Source organism: Polyodon spathula, chromosome 12 (genome assembly GCF_017654505.1).
Source record: "Polyodon spathula isolate WHYD16114869_AA chromosome 12, ASM1765450v1, whole genome shotgun sequence".
NCBI lineage: Eukaryota > Metazoa > Chordata > Actinopteri > Acipenseriformes > Polyodontidae > Polyodon > Polyodon spathula.
This window is the reverse complement of record NC_054545.1, coordinates 38,721,731-38,743,193: the sequence shown is the minus strand read 5'-3', so window position 1 is coordinate 38,743,193 and position 21,463 is coordinate 38,721,731. Positions and strand designations below refer to the sequence as shown.

Genomic DNA, 21,463 nt, shown 5'->3' with positions numbered 1-21,463 from the left:
CTGCACAGGGCACTGGCACAGTGAATAACACACAGTCTGCACAAGCTGCACAGAGCACTGGCACAGTGAATAACACACAGTCTGCACAAGCTGCACAGAGCACTGGCACAGTGAATAACACACAGTCTTTGTGTTGTTTACTGTCTGTCTGTATGTATGTGTAGCTGCTGAAGCCTGGTTCCAACCAGATCTGCTTTTTCCCTGCCTGTTGGACTCTATATAAGATGCAACCTCGGTGCTGTTTTGGGGAGTGCAGCAAGAGCTAAGACCATCTGCAAGCGAAAACAACGGCACTTATATGCACCAATTCCTTCCTCTAAAACAAACGGCACTTATAAGCGCCAACCAATTCAGCAATAAACGGCTTTTCCAGTGCCAAAGAAATCTTTTGTTGCAGTGTTTTTTTTTCTCCCGCTGAACCCATGGCAAGCCTCCGCCACAATATTTCAAAATCTATGATTTAAATATTGCCAAAATGTAGGCAAATAACATATCATCACATATGTCATATACCATTTTAATGTATATTTTCTAATAATAATAATAATAATAATAAATAATAATAATAATTAAAAACAACCTGGAACGTATAACCTCGTGTCGCTCTTATGTGACGTAAATATTCAACGGGATGTAGTACACAAGTTTGCCGTGACGTAGGACACAGACTGAGGACGGATTGAAGATTTTGGTACAAACAAGAATCGCACACTGGCGTACAGGTAATAAATGTTTAATTTCGGGGGGTTAAAGTGCATATTGGGGCTTTTGTTCAGGACTAGAAGCGAGGTTAGTGACCAATGTGTATTTATTAACTACTGAAGTCCAAACAGATATTACACGGCAGACAAAAGAGCACAAAGTTGGCGACACGGTCATAAAAAATGTAGATTGTGCGTGCGTGAGATTTCCAAACAATCGCTGAGTCCATACCAGTGTTTAATTCACGGGGGTGCAGGCAACTGTAACCAGAAAGACCCAGAAAGACTCAAGTGCTGTTCACTTTTATCCTCGGCCGCGTATGTGCTGTTTCTTCAGACAGGCCCTCGTTCTAGTTGTGTGGCAAACCGAGTTGAGTGGGGGAGGGCGTTGGGTAAAGCGGGTATGAAACACTTCAGTAACTATAAAGGGTCCGTATTCTGTTTTCACAGAATGCAAGATATAACAATACTGCCAAGCAGTGCACAGTACTGCAAACTGATAGGCTTTTCTTAAAAATAAATAAATAAATACAATACAATACGAACTTTAAGCAAACCACACTTCAGGGGGCGCGCTCGTTTTCAGCAGTTGCCTGTCCTTGGTGTTGATCGGTAATTGATTATCATTGACAAATACACCCTTCTGATAATCCAGACAGTATTTTATCTGTAGGGTTACCAGCTTCCCAGAGTTTATTTTCTTCTTCCGTTCACTGAAGCTGTAGCAACTCCCTGAAGCTGTTAAAAGAAGTATAACACAGTCAGAATTAAAACATGAAACATTGGGTGCATGTATATATGTATCAGGCCTTGGATAAATATTGATTTTGAATATTTCAAATAACTTACCGGATACAATTCTGAATATAAATATTTCAAATAATGTTGTTGGGAATACTTAGAAATATTCAAATACTTTACATTTCTTTATTGCTACAGTTTTGTACATATAAAAAATGTGAATGCAAACAAAACTGGAATGATTTCACAGTTTAATTGTTTTTGACTGGTTCCAAAAAATGGAGGCTGGAAACTGGGGTAACCCCAGTTTTCCTGGGATGCCTGGTAACCCTACACACCTGTTGTTTTGTTAGTTTCCTAATTTGAGATCCATGCTAGTCAGGAACGAGTGCTAGGTATTGCTAGGTATTCCTGGGGAGTTGTTGCTAGGTATTCCAGTCAGGGTGTTGTTGCTGCTGTTCATCTTGTTCTAGTAGTAGCGAGGCTGTGACACAAGCTCTTCACACAAATGACTAAGAAAAGCAGCGTTGCACCGACAGCGTTTAAGAATTACTGTGTCTGAATCAAATCATAATAAATCCTGTGCTGGCTCCCACAGAGATGCAAAGGGAACTATCACTATATGACTAGTGGTTCTAATTGCTTTAAATTAGGCAAATTGCATGTGTCCCATAGTACTGTACCTATCCCACTGTACACATCGAAGCATCTCATGTACTGAGATCACAGAATGGGCCACTAGCATCTTTCATGGCTAGATTCGTAACAAGAGAGCTGGCAATGCACTCAAAACTGCTAGAGATGTCAACCAGACCGGTGTTTCGGCTGAAATTGTCTGTCTGACTTAGTTTCTTATAGTTTAAGAGTAGAGTGTAGAATTATGTTGAAGTTGTGGAGGAGCATATCATTTTTTTATGAACACCCATAGAAGGACGGTCAATTTGGTAAAGATACGTCGTGCTGAAAGAGCTAAAGAATTCAGTGAAGCTCACAATTGAGTTGTTATTTCCTCTCTCTCCCTCTTTCAGCTTCACTCAACTGCACAGGGACCATGAACTGGAATAAAGGCGGGACGGGGGGCAAGCGTGGGTTTGGTTTTGGGGGGTTTGCCCTGGCCTCGGGGAAGAAGGAGGAGCCCAAAGCCCAGAAGGTGTCGCACTCTGCTTTCCCGCCACCGGCGACGGGGGTCTATGGGAAGGGGCAGCAGCTCCCAGCGTTCTATAAGATTGGGTCGAAGAGAGCCAACCTGGACGAGGAGAATGCGTGAGTCTCTGCTTCACAGCTCCTGTATCGGGAGATAAGAACTGCAATACAGGGAACCGGAGAGAACAATGTGAATGAGACCACAGCTGTACAACATAGACTGAGATGGATAATGAATATCAAATACATAACCCTTACACTGGCATGGTTAATATAGATGTACATGCTTATTAATACATGAGCATCTGTATTTCAGAGAATGTTTCCAAAAAATCCTAAAGGGTTAAAGCGTGATTAGTGTTTAAACACTAAACTGTAACACCGCTATATTAAAAGCAAAATCATTAGCATTGGTAGAGTTACCTGGATATCAGACAGCTTAAAGCACACCATGGTGTGGCTGTGTGACATTCAGCGTGACTCTCTGTGTGTTTCTCTGTGCATGACTCTGAGTGTCTGTTTCTCTATGTGTCTCTGTGAGTGTGTGTTTCTCTGTGCATGACTGTGAGTGTGTGTTTCTCTGTGTGTTTCTCTGTGCATGACTGTGAGTGTGATTCTCTGTGGTTCTCTGTGCATGACTCTGTGAGTGTGTGTTTCTCTGTGTGACCCTGTGTTTCTTTGTGCATGACTCTGTGAGTGTGTGACTCTCTGTGTGGCTCTGCGTGCTCGCTGCAGGTACTTTGAGGATGATGAGGAGGACTCCAGCAGTATGGACCTGCCCTACATCCCTGCTGAGAACTCCCCGACTCGGCAGCAGTTCCAGAACAGAACCGGGGGCTCAGACAGCGAGGAGGACCCCCTGGATGCCTTCATGGCTGAAGTGGAGGTACAGTAGAGCAGCATTCCCACACAGGGGCTCCTTAATCACCATACCATGCAACACGGTACAGTGGAGGCACCTGTGTGCCACCCTGCTTGTGCAGGATGCTGAACTGTGCCGTCAACACTGGCTAGAGCTGTACATCTGCATTTAATAGATTCAAGGGTTAAACCTTCTGTTTTTAATTGTGGTTTTACTGTTTAAAAGTAGACTTAATTTAGTGTTTATAGTCTTTATATTGGTATTGTTGTAAATGTAATTTTACATTGACAGTTCAGACACTGTTGGTTTTACAAGGCTTTATTCTCAAATGCACAGGGCATTACGATAATTACAATATTGGCTTGTGGCCCCCTGAAAGATTTTGTAGTTAAGTAACCCCCCCCCCAGCTCTCTATGGCTGTGGGCTGATTGTTTTCTCTCCCTGTTGTTGAGTCCAGGACCAGGCTGCCAGAGATATGAGAAGACTTGAAGAAAAAGACAAAGAAAAGAAAAATGCAAAGTAAGTCTTCAGAGTAACAGATTGTTCTTGTTAAAAACAGGGCATTCACATTAGATACCACAGATTAATATTTTATATTTTTTTGGGCAACCCAGATTGTTCGATGTGCATGGGGGGAGGAGAGGTTCTGGAGAGGGGCTTTTTAAGCAGTGCTGTTCTCTGCTCAGTGTCAATAGGACCTGCTGAACTGTCTTTTATATTCAGGAATGTGTAGATTGGTCAGTGTTGAGCAGCTCAGGGGTTCAGTTTTTGAGGAGTAAAGGGACATGCTTGTACTGCTTCCTAAGCGAGTCTAGCTACACAGTCAATGCAGGGGTTCAGTGTTAAACTGTATAAACTGCAGGCATGGAAACTTTTCTCGAGTTGCATTACTAGTTTTGCAGTTAGCTGGAAGGTGTAGTCTCTCGGGTGTTGTTGATTATTTTTCAACCCTATGTTAACGAAGTACCATTTTCGCCGTTCACTGTGCAGTTGAGTTGCACCTATTGGAGCTCTTAAATTGCTGGACAGAGTCTCTTCACAGTTCAGCTAAGGGAACATGAAGCTACTGTGTGGCTTTTTTCAGGAGACTAGGTTTAAGGCCACTGCATGGCACCCCAGGGGAGACCTGATACAGCAAAGTTGCCTCAAACTAGGTCTCCTGGAACCAGGTTTCAAGCCACTGATTCTGAAAAAGTAGCTCTGTGTTCTTTCAGCTTTACAGCTAGCTAAAAGGCTGGTTCATACTTCAAGCCTTGCTTAAATCAGCAGCACTCAGTTCAGCACAGAGAACATTTGGGGGGGGTTGATATTATTATTATTATTATTATTATTATTATTATTACGTATGTGCGAAAAAAGGTACCACACCTGATCAAGGTGCTTTTTGGGAGTTAATTTAATTGTGTAGATTACCAGGCTGTGACACTGATCTTACAGTAGCTTACACTGAGGGGAGGGAGAGAGGGCAGCCTTTCTGAATGTGCTGTAGGTTGCTGCGTGCTGCCCTTCCCTGCCTCCCCAGTGTGAGGCACTGTGGTGGGGACGGGGGGGACGGGGAGCAGTTGATTGAGGGCCGAGTTGCAGGGAAGCTCGTTTCTCTGCTTGTTTTTTCCAGGGGTATTCGTGATGACATTGAGGAGGAAGATGACCATGTGAGTTTGGCACGCAGCATTTCTTCTATATTCTCAAACCAGAAATATTTAAAAAGCATTTGCACTGTTAGGGTATTATTCTTATTGTTATTGTGTATTTTATTATTATTGTTTGCACCCTTCTCTCAAAGCTTGCTTAATTCGTATTATTATTATTATTATTATTTTTATCATTATTATTATTAGAATATACTTGTTTAATAGCATCATTTTTTATCATTATTGTTGCCCACCAGTAAGAATTTAGGTACATGTATTAAATGACACATAAAATATAATGAAAATAAATTAGTAAAATGTTTTCAGTTTAATCTTGTTAACTCTTCACTTGTGTATCTGCAAACAAAATAATTGAAAACAGCAGCTTCTCATTTTGAATTGAGCTCTCAAATGTGTCTTGTGCTTTTGGTAGAATATCACATTTTAGTAGACTTGCATGCTTTCCATCCTTAGAGTAACAGGGTTCCAAAAAATCTAGCGTTCCACATCCCCACGTGTTGCTACAACTGTTCAAATAATTTGCATTGTTAAAATCCTGACAGACTTTTACACTTGTAACTTTTTAGTCAGTTTCAAAGATCTTCAGATGTCTGCTCTAGTGCACTGACAGTGTAAGGATTATTGCCTATGTTGTCAAACTGGTAACACAGCAGTAACATTCTCTGATGTGGTAATCACTCTTCCTGCAGTGAATTGGAGGACATACAGTATCTCAAACCCCAGTTCACTGGAGCGGACATTTTTAAAAGACTTTAAAGTTGTAAGTGTATTAAGTTGTTTGACAGGACGCTGTTTAAACAGTTGTAGCGATACGTGGGGATGTGGAACGCTCTTTCTGAACCCCGCTACTTACTCTCTGTTAGATTTTTATCTAAAAAAACAAAAAACAAATAGAGCCAAAAGTTATAGAGGTAAACTCTTGTACTGCATTGCTCCCGAATGCTTGTGAAACAGATCAGTATTGTGAGCTGGATAGCATTGGTGTGGATCAGCAGACTGATCTCTTCATTAACAGAGTATCAGTGTGGATCAGCAGACCTAATCTCATTAACAGAGTATCAGTGTGGATCAGCAAACCTGATCTCTTCATTAACAGAGTATCAGTGTGGATCAGCAAACCTGATCTCTTCATTAACAGAGTATCAGTGTGGATCAGCAAACCTGATCTCCTCATTAACAGAGTATCAGTGTGGATCAGCAGACCTAATCTCATTAACAGAGTATCAGTGTGGATCAGCAAACCTGATCTCTTCATTAACAGAGTATCAGTGTGGATCAGCAAACCTGATCTCTTCATTAACAGAGTATCAGTGTGGATCAGCAAACCTGATCTCTTCATTAACAGAGTATCAGTGTGGATCAGCAGATCTAATCTCATTAACGGAGTATCAACGTGGGTCAGCAAACCTGATCTCTTCATTAACAGAGTATCAGTGTGGATCAGCAAACCTGATCTCTTCATTAACAGAGTATCAGTGTGGATCAGCAGACCTGATCTCTTCATTAACAGAGTATCAGTGTGGATCAGCAAACCTGATCTCATTAACAGAGTATCAGTGTGGATCAGCAAACCTGATCTCTTCATTAACAGAGTATCAGTGTGGATCAGCAGACCTAATCTCATTAACAGAGTATCAGTGTGGATCAGCAGACCTGATCTCTTCATTAACAGAGTATCAGTGTGGATCAGCAGATCTAATCTCATTAACGGAGTATCAGTGTGGATCAGCAAACCTGAGTATCAGTGTGGATCAGCAGACCTGATCTCTTCATTAAGAGTGTCGGTGTGGATCAGCAGACCTGATCTCCTTATTAACAGAGTATTCCAGGCAGGGCGCTGGTTAGACCCTGGGGTCTAGATGCATTATGGTTTTGAGGTTTAAGTGTTCAGTGCAGTAAGTAGAAAGATTAAGACCTGTTGGCTTGATGTAGTGAGTGATAACATGCCCCTCAATACAGAGGACTGAATAACACATTAAAAACACAGCACTGAGAATCCATTTCACAGTAAAAGCATGCACTCTCAGTATACACAAACTGTGTTTGTAACACTGACAGTATAGTGTAGTATTGTTTATTAATACTTTTATCAAATATCCTAAGCCTTGTATTATTAATAAATAGTTAATATAATATGAGTGTGAGTTTAATATGAATTATTAACTGTCAATGACAAGTCTTGAACAATGGTAAATGTTAAAAATCAAATTATAATAATTTAGTAAAAGTTAACACCCACAGTTACTTCTAGTACAGAAACAACACAGTTATTGCAAATATACTCCTAGTCAGAACATATTTGTCACCTAGCTTTAACACTTACAAAATAATTGATCAATATTACCTGAACTGTGAAATTCTCTTTCAGGGAAGACCAGAGAAATTCAATGAATTGCACAAACCTTAGTTTTATATAGGATATAACACACAGTTTAATTTAATTCCTAATATGGTCTCACATGTCTAGATATTTCCACACGATGCATATCCCACAGTGTTCCTCTGAGAACAGGATACATTTTATTTTATCAGGTCCTAGTCCTCAGGCCTTAAATTACACTTGTTTTCTTTCACACACCCTGCTTGCCATGTCTCCAAATTCTGCAAAGTCTTTGTGGCTGCTGTTTACAGTTCACAGTACAAAGACACTGTCTTATATAGTTCAGTTGGTCACATTCATATTTTCCTACTGTTTTACCTTTCACTCTTTTACATGGAACCAACATTAATGTTAATTTTACTCTGCACAGTGCAACGTTGGCCCTGTGTGTGGGCTGCTCTGATTGTGAACTCTGCCTCTCTGTCTCCCCCTGCAGGAGGCCTATTTCCGCTACATGTCTGAGAACCCAATGGCGGGGGTGATTGCGGACGAGGAGGAGGATTCCATCGAGTACGACAGTGACGGGAACCCTATCGCCCCCACCAAGAGGATCATCTGCCCGCTGCCCCCTATCGACCACTCCGAGGTATTGCATCGCACAAGCTAGTTAATTGTCGGTCTTTAAGTCCGCAGTGATGGTGTTTCTTACAGGCAGCGTGTCTGTATTTCTCTCTTCAGATCGATTACGCCCCCTTCGAGAAGAACTTCTTCGAGGAGCACGAGGAGCTGACCAGCCTCACCCCCGAACAAGTGGTGAATCTGAGGCAGAAGCTGAACCTGCGGGTATGTGTGCCTCCCTGCCTGCCACTCTACCCACCTCTGCCTTTGTTTGGTTGATAAACTGCACAGATTGCTAATTCAGAAACTCAGCTGATAGGAGCAGATGCAAATAAAATATAGTTGTGAGTGTATCAGAGATAATCTATCGATTTGTTACCTGTAAATTATTCTGTAATTCTGAAACTTAAGAAAAAATCATGATTGGTCACTGTTTGTAGGGATATAAAATGTAAAAGTAGCAGTTGGCAGTGCATGGATATCAATGAACCACTTTGCCTGTATGAGTGTGTGTGGTGTGGGAGGGCAGCTGTAAGGCGTGTGTTGTGTTGTGTGGAAGGGCCGCTGTAAGAACTGTGTTGTGTTGTGTGCTCGCAGGTCTCCGGTGCAGCCCCTCCTAAGCCCTGCACCAGCTTTGCACACTTCGGCTTCGACGAACAGCTCATGCACCAGATCCGCAAGTCAGAGTACACCAAGCCCACCCCCATCCAGTGCCAGGTGAGCACAAGCAGTGACTGATTTACTCAGTTATAACCTAACAGAAAATAAGCATCTAAGTCATGACCAACATAATATAAATTCTGTTTTCCAGCCAAAGTAAGACTAAATCTGATGTTGCTGTTTTTACATTTTTCTCCCATCAATGTATCGTTTATTATTATTTTCTGATAGAAGAGTGCACTTTAGTTACTGATTACAGTGTGATGGAGTGACGCATGATTTGAAACGACATCCAAAAATGTAGTTGATGCATTATTTAAAAAAAAAAAAAAAAAAAAGAAACGCCAACTGACTGGTAGTCCGTGTGCACTGCAGTATCACCTGGGAAGTTTTCCGTGGAACCCCCTGTATTCTAAAGCTGTGTGCATCAAGCCTGGCTGAAGGAGTAATTGTGGATCTTGGTAAAGCATCTAGCTTCTGGCACTGTAATCCCGTCGGAGAAAACTTCAAAGGGAATTTGTTGTTTTTGGAAAGTGCGGGAGCTAACAGCTTCCTGTGTCTCCTTGTCCTGTGTGCAGGGTGTTCCCATCGCGCTGAACGGCAGGGACATGATCGGCATCGCCAAGACCGGCAGTGGGAAGACTGCTGCCTTCATCTGGCCCATGCTGGTGCACATCATGGACCAGAAGGAGCTGCAGCCTGGGGACGGGCCCATTGCCGTCATCGTGTGCCCCACCAGAGAGCTGTGCCAGCAGGTGAGGGCAGCCAGCGCTGGAGGGTATAGGGAGGGAGTTCACACCTTCATCCCGGGAGCTTTACATACACCTAGAGGACTAGGCAGCTGTTCTCAAGGAACTAAGGCTTCCATTTACTGCAGTAACTTTACTGTCCTGTTTGCTGTAGACACTTCTCTACAGCAGGTTGTATAGTGAAGACTGTTGTATGTCTGTGTGTCACACTTAATATTTTTGCATGTGTCTGGGTCTCGGCAGTGCTAATGAAGGCTGCATGTCTGTCTCTGCTCCTCCCCAGATCCACGCAGAGTGCAAGCGCTTTGGAAAAGCCTATAACCTGCGCTCTGTGGCCGTGTACGGAGGCGGCAGCATGTGGGAGCAGGCCAAGGCTCTCCAGGAGGGGGCCGAGATCGTGGTCTGCACCCCGGTGAGTGTCCGTGCTGTCCGGGAGCAAAGAGCAAACCTCCTGCTCAATACACCACTGCTTGCAGGCCAGTGGTGGGATGCCACCAGGGCTTGAAACTCACACTAGCCCTGCTGCACCCAGTGCCTTTGTAAACATCAGTTCACTGGTTCAGCTTCACACACGTGCAGTTAGGTAGGATATGTAAGTCAGGCGCTCATTAGTGCTAGTGAGACAAGCTACCTGAATCCCATCTAACGTTATCTGATTTCTGTTTAAAGCTAGGTGCTACATTTGTTGTGTGAAACAGTACATGTTTAAGCTATAAGTGTGGAACTTTTGAATATTGAAATAAATGGAAATTTCCTAACATAGCAATTGATATTGCGCACACTCATTTGCAGACATTAAATTAGTTTCCTTACCCCTTCAGTTAAATATTATTTCATGGTCAGGAGTTGACACTAAATAAATTGTGCCTCTCTATTCTGCATGCGGAACTCCTGATAGTAACCCTACGGGCTCAGCTGAGACGTGCTCATGCCGTGATGAGAATCTGTTCATTCAGAGCAGATTCACCAGGGGCCTGATTGTTCAAACTCCTGGCACCTGCCTGGTAATCTCAATAATTTACCTAAAGGTGTCCTGAAACCCAGGATTATGTGCAGGGCTGGTGTGAGTTTCAAGCCCTGTGTGTCGCAGTCACATTGAACAGCAGTTTGATCCATTTCAGCTTTTACTTTGAGCTCACTAATGCCAACTTTCCTTGCCCTGACTGGGACTGTCTTGAAAGAGATGAAATTGGACTCATTCCATCAGCAGCAGATGTGTCTGTCTGTCTGTCAGTCCCATTTAGGATCGCAGGCTGGCAGAACTCGATCTCTCCAACAAGCTTCCAATGGGAAAGACACTAGAGGGAGATGCAGTTTTAAATCTTAGACTGCATAAAAAAGTACATGCGCAGATCAGTTGGTGCATAGCAATTGAATAACAGCATTTTCCACATTGTGGACTGCCTGTGGAACTGACTGAAGCACCAGTTTGATAGTGGGAACAAGACAAGACCAGAGTTTTAATGGTGGTGGTACAGGTGTGATTGCCTGGTGTGAACTCTGCAGTGGCTCAAGATGCTGTTTATGGGCAGTCGTTCTGCTCTGATTCTGTGTGTGTGTATTTTGTAATGACCAAGCGGTGCTTTTAACCCCAGTTCTTTCTTTTGTGGTACCAGCTGTGTGTGCTTGTCTCACTGTGTGGCTCTCCTCCACAGGGGCGCCTCATTGACCACGTGAAGAAGAAGGCCACGTCTTTGCAGAGGGTCACCTACCTAGTGTTCGACGAGGCTGACCGCATGTTTGATATGGGCTTCGGTGAGCAGCCTGTCATCGATACTCAGCATTCACTTTTATACCATGCCTGCTGGGGGCACCAAAGCGGGTTTATTATTCGTATATTTAGCTCCCCACAGCAATGTCTAATCTATCAAACAAAAATAAATGACCGCATTCAGTCTTTCATCATAAGTATATGATTAATTACATGTGGTATAAACACAGTGGTTCTCAGCAGGTAACTCAGAAATAATCAGTGAGTGAATAAAGACTTTGCGCCTCTGCGTTTGTCAGCCCTCGCTCTCGATTATATTTGTGCTTCCAGCTTAGAACCGTCACGTCTCCTGATCCTCACTTAGAGCAACCTCTAGCATTTTCATTATTGGACATCAATGCAGTAAGCCTTGTCTAATCCGACCAACTGTCAGTTGCTGTTAGGGTGTCAAGGTTAAACATGTAAACGCTTCAGTTTGTTTTACCAGATGCTGAGCAACTCGGAGATACTGCATGGCACGTCGTTCATTTTCCTTCATGTTACCGGAGTCTTCTGTATTGCTTACTAAACTGTTTGAGCAATGCAACGATTAATGTTGCAGTTTCTGAATGTTAGATTTACTTTTTTCATTGTATTCGTTCCCTAGGTTGTGCTTCTCTGTGGATTTTGCATAATCATAAGTATGAAGAGCAGATATAAAAGTGATCCATTTATATAGGCAATACGAGTTTTGAGTTCTCTGTTCTAGATCCCTGTACAGGTCTTCAGTGTTGAGTGGAGTAAACGTCACTTTGCAAAGTAACCCACTGTAACTATTACTCACTTTTACTAATACTGCCGTTTTGATCTACCTTCTGAAACCTTTTACGTTGTGCTGCTTATTTGGGAAGGGGTTTATTCTGGTACCAGGGAACCCTGTGTCTCCCTGTGTGTGCTCCCCTGGCCTGTGAAGATGAGCATGGATGTCATTCTTTTGTTTTGCAGAATACCAGGTCAGATCGGTTGCCAGTCACGTTCGACCAGACAGACAGAGTGAGTCTTGCACCTTGCGAGTTACATTGCATTCTTGAACTACTGATAAAGATTTGCTATGTGTTTTCTTTCTCTAAAGTAAGAAATGGTTTTGAAATTTGAGAACGGTCTATGTAAACAGTGGTGGCCAATTTCAATACCAGACCTTATGTAATTGTACAGGGAAGGATTCGGTTCTCTTGCACTGTGATGCTCAGTGCTTCAGTGCATTGCTTATCTCTGTAACACTTGAAATCCAGAAACAGCTCCTGTATGGAATGATTCCTCTCTTTCCGGAGAGCAGAATCATATCAATTCAGAGATTACAGCAGGGTTTGAATTGCTTACACTTTGTTTTAACAACACTGCACAGGGATGGGAATAAGACACCCATTGCATGGCACTTTGATCAAATTCTGTTTTTACTATGCGTTTTAATAAAGACGCACCTGAGCTTGTTACCTATACACTGGGTAATCAAGCGTGTAGTAAAACCTGGAATGGGTGAACCTGCTGTGCAATTAGAGTCATTCTTGCCTCCCTGCTGTGACACCACGCTGGTCTGGCTCTCACTCCTCACTGCGATTATCGGATACCAAAATGGGGCTGGCAATGCAGGGGGTCACAGTGCTGTGGAAACGAGGCACTAGATAAATAACCCCTTTTATGTGAATGTGAAACTGCTGAGGTGCAAACAGCAGACACACAGGCTTTGCTCACACTCTGTGGCACTGAGGGCTTGCATATTGATTCGACTCTGTTTATTGATTTACTGCCTCTGTGCTTCTCTCAGCCCTTCTGTTCAGTGCCACCTTTCGCAAGAAGATTGAAAGGCTGGCCCGAGACATCCTGGTGGACCCCGTCCGTGTGGTGCAGGGAGACATCGGGGAGGTACGGCTCAGTGCATTATTTCTGATCCCTGGAGGTGTTTCTTGTCCATTTGAGGCGTTGTATGCTGACCAGGGTTGGGGTCCTTTTCTGTATTTCAATTCCAGTTCCTTTTTAATATCAATTCCAGTGTCTTTGAAGGAATTGGAATTGATATTTTTGAGACGTAATAATTGTTGTGATTGTTCAACAGCTTTCATTTGAAGAAAATGTTAACTGACTCGCAATGACTGAAGAATGCAAGTAATGTGTTGCCACTGTGAGAAGCTCATTTTCAAGTTCAATCGATGGTGTGTTGGAATTGATTTTTAAAAGGAATTGGATTTGAAAAACAGGAATCGACACCAAACCTGATCCTGTCCCCTAATGTGGTTGTACAATAACATTCTGGGACAGCAGATCTGGAGCTGTCAGTTCTACAGTTGACAAGAACGTGAACCTAAACACTTATTATTTAGCCCAAGGGTTTAAATAATAATAATAATAATAATAAAAATAATAATAATAACAAGTGCATCATAAGTGAGCTTTTCTACCATATGTTTGGGACAGCCGAATAGGGGTCTGCCCTGGATATTCTCAGGGTTCCTTGCGGATGTTGAAGCCGCTGTACAAATAGGGACAAACTCGCTCATTGATGTATAAACACAGGGCACAGATACTGTTGCAACTTCTGCATCTCCCTGTAATTAGAGTAGTAATGTGATACAGCCACCTGAAATGTCTTAATTCAGATGGAAATAGTCACATTAAAATGAGCTTTCCTGTTTATAACGAGAACCAGGGATGCAAATAAGACTCCCATTGCAGTAGTATGGGTGAATCTGCAATGCAATAGGATCCTTCTTTCCATCCCTGATCACTATACATTAGAAGAACTATAGTGACGGTGATGTGTGAGATACGAGCTGATCAGGCCCCAGTGAAGCCCTGGCAGAGTGGATCTCAACAGTGTGTTGCTCTGCCCCCTGCAGGCCAACGAGGACGTGACCCAGCTGGTGGAGGTCATGCCCAGCGGGCTGGAGAAGTGGGGCTGGCTGACCCGGCGCTTGGTGGAGTTCACCTCTGCCGGCTCTGTGCTCATCTTTGTCACTAAGAAGGCGAACTGTGAAGAGCTGGCCACCAACCTGAACCAGGAGGGCTGGACCATCGGGATGCTGCACGGGGACTTGGACCAGAGTGAGAGGAACAGGGTCATCTCAGACTTCAAGAACAAGAGCCTACCTGTGCTGGTAGCCACCGACGTGGCAGGTGAGAGGCCACTGTGGTCCGTCTGTGTGTCTGTCTGTCTTGCTGCCCGTCTCTGTCTGCCTGCCTGTGCTGATAGCCACTGACATGGTGGGTGAGAGACCGCTGGGGTCTGCCTGGCTGCCTGTGTCTGTCTGCCTGTCTCTCTGTCTGTCTATCTCTCTCTGTCTGTACAGCAGAACAGAGGAAATGTTTGGGACTGCAGGGATGGAAATATGGACTCCCATTGCAAAGCAGTTTGATTTGTTTCTGGTTTTACTGTGAGTTTAATAAGACACACAACTGAGCTTGTTACAACACACTGGGGCTAATCAAGCTTGTAGTAACACATGGAATGGGTGAAACTGCTATGCAATAGGAGTCTTATTAGGAGTCCATACATTTGTAACTCTGTGAAGAGGTCTTCCTACTGTCTGTTCTAAACCTGATATCATTCAATTTTATAAACAAAGTTACCATTTCCATTGTGGTCGGTTCTTCAAGTAAATAAAACAAATTGCTTTCTCATTTACACACACACAGCATTCCTACCTGCATGCAGTTCAGGGAAGTGACTATATGAGTGCCCCATCCACTAACAAAAATAGACCCTTATCAGAGTGTGAAGGTACCTGGAGTAAACAGTCAGAATCTATATTCTGTGTCTGGGTATCTGTGAAAATAGACAGACTGAGCCCATATATAAATCCTGTAAGGTTATTTCTCTTCGTTAGGTTAATAATGAGTTTTGTAGATATAGATTTGTATGTCTCCTTCCTTGTATCCATTTTTTTCAATGGCATGATTAAGAAAATAATGTTTCTTTCGAATATAATTGTTTTGTACCTGTTAAGCTTGCCAGATTATTTTGCTGTGAAGTGTAACACACCCCTGATACACACAGACACTGTATCTAAAAGCCCCTTATTTGGGCCTGCCTCAGGCTGGGCTGGTCCTTGCTAGCAGTGTGTGTGATGCTGCCTCAGGCTGGGCTGGTCCTTGCTAGCAGTGTGTGTGATGCTGCCTCAGGCTGGGCTGGTCCCTGCTAGCAGTGTGTGTGATGCTGCCTCAGGCTGGGCTGGTCCTTGCTAGCAGTGTGTGTGATGCTGCCTCAGGCTGGGCTGGTCCTTGCTAGCAGTGTGTGTGATGCTGCCTCAGGCTGGGCTGGTCCCTTGCTGTGCAGTGTGTGTGATGCTGCCTCAGGCTGGGCTGGTCCCTGCTAGCAGTGTGTGTGATGCTGCCTCAGGCTGGGCTGGTCCCTGCTGGCAGTGTGTGTGATGCTGCCTCAGGCTGGGCTGGTCCTTGCTGGCAGTGTGTGTGATGCTGCCTCAGGCTGGGCTGGTCCTTGCTGGCAGTGTGTGTGATGCTGCCTCAGGCTGTGGTGGTCCCTGCTGGCAGTGTGTGTGTGATATTGTGTGTTCTGTGCCTGTCTCTCAGCCCGTGGCCTGGACATCCCCTCCATCAAGACCGTGGTGAATTACGACGTGGCTCGTGACATCGACACACACACCCACCGAATTGGGCGCACGGGGCGAGCTGGGGAGAAGGGCGTGGCGCACACCCTGCTGACACACAAGGACACCACCTTCGCAGGAGACCTGGTCCGCAACCTGGAGGGAGCCAATCAGAGCGTGAGCAAGGAGCTGATGGACCTGGCCATGCAGGTAGGGTGGAGACGGGGGTCAGGAGGTGGAGGGGAGGGGTGTGCAAGGGCTTGGATTTCTCACATTCATTCTCTGAAGTTTTGTTTGTGAGTTTGGCTCCTCTGCTGTATTGGTCAGCAGGGATGAATTACCCCTAGACTCAGGGTTGGGTCAGTTCCTGTTTTTCATTTCCAATTCCATTCCATTTTAATTCATTCCAGCACATCATTGATCAACATTGCAACTGGCAACAGTGGCAACAAATTACTGAAATTGAAGTTGCTGTTAGTGAATTCAATTGGTTTAAAAATGAAAGCAGTTGAACTGTCACAACAATTATGATGTCTCTAAAATATAAATTATTATTCCTTTTAAAGGAATTGGAATTGGAATTGACCCTCACCCTGGACTCTTTGATTCTTGTTTTCCTCTAAGAAGTTCCTAGAACTCCCAGCTTCTTCCTGCCTTCACTCAAGACTGTGAGGCCCAGTGTGCGCACTGTGCAGGCAGACCTGTCTGCACAACTAATGGGATTGGGACAGTTCTGCTTGACTGGTGTATACTGGTAAAACATGGGCGCTGTGCAGGTGTGTTGGAAACAGGCTTTTTCTGCACTGGATTAATTCAAGTAAGATAAATATAGAGACTAAGACTAAGGCCCTCTAAGCCTAGGTGTCCGCACACTTGCCAGCAGTCCTGAAGGTTCATAATGAACTCTGTGCTGAAGCCCGGTGCCCCCTCTGGGGTTCACGCTCTCCTGTCTCTCTGCAGAACCCCTGGTTCCGGAAGTCCCGATTCAAAGGAGGGAAAGGGAAGAAGCTGAACATCGGCGGCGGGGGGCTGGGGTACAGGGAGAGGCCTGGCCTGGGAGCAGACACCTCGGTAAGAGTCCTTCACAAACACTGCTGCATTCATACAGAAACACCCTGGAGATGCATTCTCACACACACACACACACACACACACATATATGGCTCTATAGATTTAATGAAGAAGTTTGCTCATGGCAGTAAGAGTAATGTAATCTGTTTTATAAAGCCTTGCTTCATATTCCTGTAAAAAGGGAGAGCAGTGATCACATTGCTAGTCTAATAAGAGATAAGGCAGCATTATTTTAAAGCTTTGGTTAGTACTAAAGGAGGCAGTGATAATGATACTAGGTCTAACAAGATGTAAGACTCCTGGAATTGCTGAATTCATTGGAAGGTGATGTGCGTTTCCTCTGAGCGTACATCTCCATGCATTACTGATTTGTTTCTCCACAGGAGTGCGGTGGCAGTACTGTGATGAGCAACTATGAAGCATACAGGCCTGCTTCCGGAGCCATGGGGGACCGCATGTCTGCAATGAAGGCTGCTTTCCAGGTGAAGCACACGCCACACTCCTCCACTGCAATTACAGTCCCCTCCCCATTGAGAATATCACTGAGACTGCAGACACTCAGTGTCAGTGACTCCGTGTCAATGACAAATCGTGCTCTAAGAACCCCTTATTACATGTGTTATTAAAAAAGGCTGCATTCAATTGTAAACTCCACAGTAGGGATGGATGTGCAACACTGTGCAATGGAGTTCAGCAGGCTGCATGTAAAGAACTGTTTTGATGAGTTTCAGCTTTAGATGTGACCTCCGGACTATATTGAAAAACTGTATATTTAAAAGTTACTGGCAGAAACGCTGTTCATTTAATTCTCAGTTAGTCTTGCGTCATTCAGTGAAAATCATTCTTTATGTTCTCCCTTTCACAGCAGTGCAGTTTTTTCCTTCTGTGTGTTTTGCTCTTTCCCTATTGAGAACTGCTTTGGAAAAACACTTTTGACTCTCATCAAAAGAAACAATGTTAAGAACCCCATATAGGCATTGTTCAACATGAAGTGCCACATTTTATTTATTTAAAATAAAACTTTTAGAAATACCAAAAGAAACGTAATAAATTAAGTGACTGGAAGTCTTTTTCAGTATCTGGTCGAAATGTTTTGTGTTTTATAGTTGTGGGTGATTTTAACCGCACTTTGTTTCAACACTGCAATTCTGCATTGCAGCCCACAGAATAACAGATTGAATGAAGTCCTTATCAGATCTCTGCTGTTGTCCTGGAGCCAGGCCTGTTTCGGTTCTGATTTAGTTTCGTCTCTGATTCTGTTTTCTTGTTTTTGTCGACAGTCTCAGTTCAAGAACCAGTTTGTGGCAGCCTCCGGTTTCCCTCCTAAGCTGACCCCTGCTAACAGCAGCTCGGAGGGCTGGACCAGCGCGGGCAGCCTGAGCTCTGTTCCCACAGGAATGCCCCAGGGGGGACCCGGCCAGGAGAGGCTGCAGACCACGCCCTCTGGGGGGGCTCCAGGCTCCCTGGCACTAGGGGGTAGGATGGCAGGCTTCTCCAGCGCCGGGACCCTCCACTCCCTCCCCGAGAGCTACCACGCCCCGGAACCCCCTCCCCCTGCCCCGCGAGAGGCCAGCAAGGAGCGCCATGGAGACAGCAGGGGGCGCCATGCAGAAAGGGACCGCTATGCAGACAGGGACCGCCATGCAGACTCCAGCCGACAGGGAACAGGATACGGCAGCAGCAGCCGCCACGGAGAAAGTCGCAACGGAGAGAGCACCCGAAGAGACAGGGAGGGCCGGGGGGAGAGAGGGAGCAGCGACAGGGGAGGAGAGAGGGGGGGATACCTCCCCCTTACTTTCCCCTCCCCCCTCCCCCTTGAAAGGGGGGGAGAGAGGGGGGAACGAAAGGGGAGGGGAGAGGGGAAAAAAAAAAGAAAAGAAAAAAAAAAAAAAAAAAAAAAAAAGGGAGTGAGAGGGGAAACGAGAGGGGAGGGGAGAGGGGGAATGAAAGAGGGAGTGAGAGGGGAGGGGAGAGGTGGTGTGAGAGCGAGAGGGGTGACGCCAGCAAGGAAGACAGTTTTGCCATCCCAGATCCCCCGAAGCGCAAGAAGAGCAGGTGGGACAATTGAGGTGGAAGGAGAGAAGGGAGGACACATGGCTGGGCTGGTCACTTTATTAGGAAACCCACCCCCATGTTGTTGGAATGAGCCCAATCTAAACTTTTTTTTTTTTTCTCTCTCAAGTCAGACTCCATACAGATCTGCCGCAAATGCATTTTAAATTTTTTTTTTTTAAAGAAGATTTCTCATCAGAGGTGCAGGTTGATTCACACAAGCCTGTCTGGTGTGGTAGGAGAGCACTGTAGCACAGTGATAGGGAGCTACAACAGCCCAAACTGGGGCTGATATCAATGTGGGGGAGCTGGAGTTGCATTGGTATTAGCCCTGCCTGTCCTACAGCAGTGCTCTTCTGTCCATGACTGACATCACTTACCCTAAGGAAAGGGGGGGGAGGGGGCCCAGATGTCCCTGATACTGTGACTGGGGGAGGGGTACGTGTAGCAGGAGGGGTGTTATTTAGGTCAAGTGAAGCTTGTTTTTGATATTCTGTGAGGGTGTATATTCCATTGTGAAATTCTTATTAAAGAGAGAGGGGGATGGTATTGAGAGAAATCGCTTTGTTGAAGTGTCTGATTGGTACTTTTTCAGGGCTTATTTACAAACTATTGCGCGGCCGCAGAGCTTCTTTCTTGTTACTGTTGTTGTTGGGGCAGGTTCGGTGTGTTTTGCTCCTGTGTTGTTTTGTTTGGTCTGTTTTCAGAAAGGTTGCTTCAGTTTGTGTGGAGAGTGAAGCTGATCGGAGGCTGTGGGACAGGGGACCGGGACCGTGTCCTCCCTCCCCTGTACACAATAATTACAGATCGTATCGTTCTGTGATCACTTGGTGAAATGTTTACAGCTGCCTCTGTTTAATTTGTATTATTATGTAAAGGCTGTGTAGATGGCTATAGGAAAGAGAACTCCACGCAACACTGCAGAGACACTGTATAGATGTCTATAGGAAAACCAAGCTCTTTTTCTGAAAGGGTACTGAATGGTTCTCTTTGTTTCTAGTTACTTGGTGTGTTAATTAAATTCGTACCAGTTTCTAAAAATTTAATTGCAGCACTAAACCAGTTGCAGGAGGCAGCACTGGTAAATGCCTTTAAAGAAAAATAAAAATAATAAAATGAAGTAAAACCTGATCTATCTGCAGAGCTTGAAGTGACCTGCTGGACACATGAGGGCTAAGATTATTAAAACTTTTCTTTTACTGTTGGCCCAGTTCCATAGGGCTGTGCTGTTCTGATAGCTTTGTTCTTCAGTGCCCTGCCCGCCAGCACCGGTATAGAGCCTGTGTGTCTGCTGTAGATAGGCAGCGCTCGTCTCCTCACAGAGACTCGGTTCAGTATAGAGAAGCCTGTGTGTCTGCTGTAGATAGGCAGCGCTCGTCTCCTCACAGAGACTCGGTTCAGTATAGAGAAGCCTGTGTGTCTGCTGTAGATAGGCAGCGCTCGTCTCCTCACAGAGACTCGGTTCAGTATAGAGAAGCCTGTGTGTCTGCTGTAGATAGGCAGCGCTCGTCTCCTCACAGAGACTCAGGTTTGTGTGTCCCATGTCTCCCTAAATGGCACCCCTGTACCACCAGCCGCTCACTCCTTCAGCAGACACTCTCGCACACTCCCATCTGGAACAGCAAAGTGGACAGTAAGCCAAACAAACAACACAGAATTGTACAGAGAAACTGGTGTATTCATAGTTTTGATTTGGTTTCTCTCTGGTTGAAGAGGAAAATGCAGTTTGTGCTTGAAAAACAATTGCTGTCTCTGTTTCTGTGAAATAAAATTCTTAAACTACTAAAAGGTGCCTGGGATTATTTACTTTTTCTTGAAACGTTTTAAATACATACAGTAACACTGAGCGTTACAGGGTTGACATGCTTTACTCCAGTCTTGAATCAACTCCTGGTAAGTTTACAAAACTAGAACCGAAAAACAAAGTAAGATATTCACTTTGCTAGTTTATATTCTCATTTTTATTAAGTACAAAACTTTAACAGGAATGGAAAAAAAAAATAGCGAGCCCTCCCTCTCCTTCTCCTGCAGCCTGGCTCCGGGACAGGGATGAGGCTGGGCTCGGAACGGCTGGGGATGTAGCCGGGCAGGCTGGCAAGGGGGTGCGGAGGGGAGGCGCAGAGCTGGGCGCTCAGGGACAGACCCCCAGGGTATCCCCTTGGCCGTGGCGCCTGTGATGACCATGCTCGCACTGTTGGTGGAATGGCAGATCATCCCACTGTAGTAGCAGCTCCCCCCCAGCCTGCTGCTCATCACTCAAGCCTTCGTTTGTGTTTCATGCCGTCAGGAAGCCAGTGTGAAGCTGCTGGGAGGGGGGCTGTGGAACATTCCTCATGGCTGCTTGGCTGCTATACCAAGTAAAGACCCCAGACAAGCCCTGTCCTGGGCGGGTCTCTGTTAGTAAAGACCCCCGACAGATCCTCCCAGGACAGGGCTTCTCAGTAGACCCCCGACAGAGACACGCCCAGGACAGCTTCTCAGTAAAGACCCCCGACAGAGACACGCCCAGGACAGGGCTTCTCAGTAAAGACCCCTGACAGACCCGCCCAGGACAGGGCTTACCTGTGTCCTCTGCTCGTCTTCTGTCTTGCCAACGGGAACT

At 45.0% G+C, this 21,463-nt stretch overlaps 1 protein-coding gene across 1 annotated transcript; it reads left to right on the top strand.

Annotated features, from left to right (window-relative positions):
• Window positions 1–638: 638 nt before the first annotated feature.
• Window positions 639–20,649, top strand: LOC121324172 (ATP-dependent RNA helicase DDX42-like). The gene is made up of 19 exons (XM_041265717.1): window positions 639–722; window positions 2,471–2,705; window positions 3,321–3,471; window positions 3,906–3,967; window positions 5,064–5,100; window positions 7,917–8,066; window positions 8,159–8,263; window positions 8,636–8,755; window positions 9,277–9,453; window positions 9,731–9,859; window positions 11,103–11,202; window positions 12,143–12,190; window positions 12,963–13,060; window positions 14,032–14,308; window positions 15,722–15,948; window positions 16,699–16,809; window positions 17,193–17,291; window positions 18,090–18,577; window positions 18,811–20,649. The coding sequence occupies exons 2-19, from the start codon at window positions 2,494–2,496 to the stop codon at window positions 18,875–18,877; spliced, it is 2,658 nt and encodes an 885-aa protein (XP_041121651.1). The 5' UTR covers window positions 639–722; window positions 2,471–2,493; the 3' UTR covers window positions 18,878–20,649.
• Window positions 20,650–21,463: the final 814 nt, after the last annotated feature.

Bases quoted from the DNA above. Each gene is read 5' to 3' on its own strand.
- LOC121324172 (XM_041265717.1), top strand. From the start codon at position 2,494: ATGAACTGGAATAAAGGCGGGACGGGGGGCAAGCGTGGGTTTGGTTTT. The intron at 5,101-7,916 runs GTGAGTTTGGCA...CTCCCCCTGCAG, and splicing joins TTGAGGAGGAAGATGACCAT to GAGGCCTATTTCCGCTACAT. The intron at 15,949-16,698 runs GTAGGGTGGAGA...GTCTCTCTGCAG, and splicing joins TGATGGACCTGGCCATGCAG to AACCCCTGGTTCCGGAAGTC.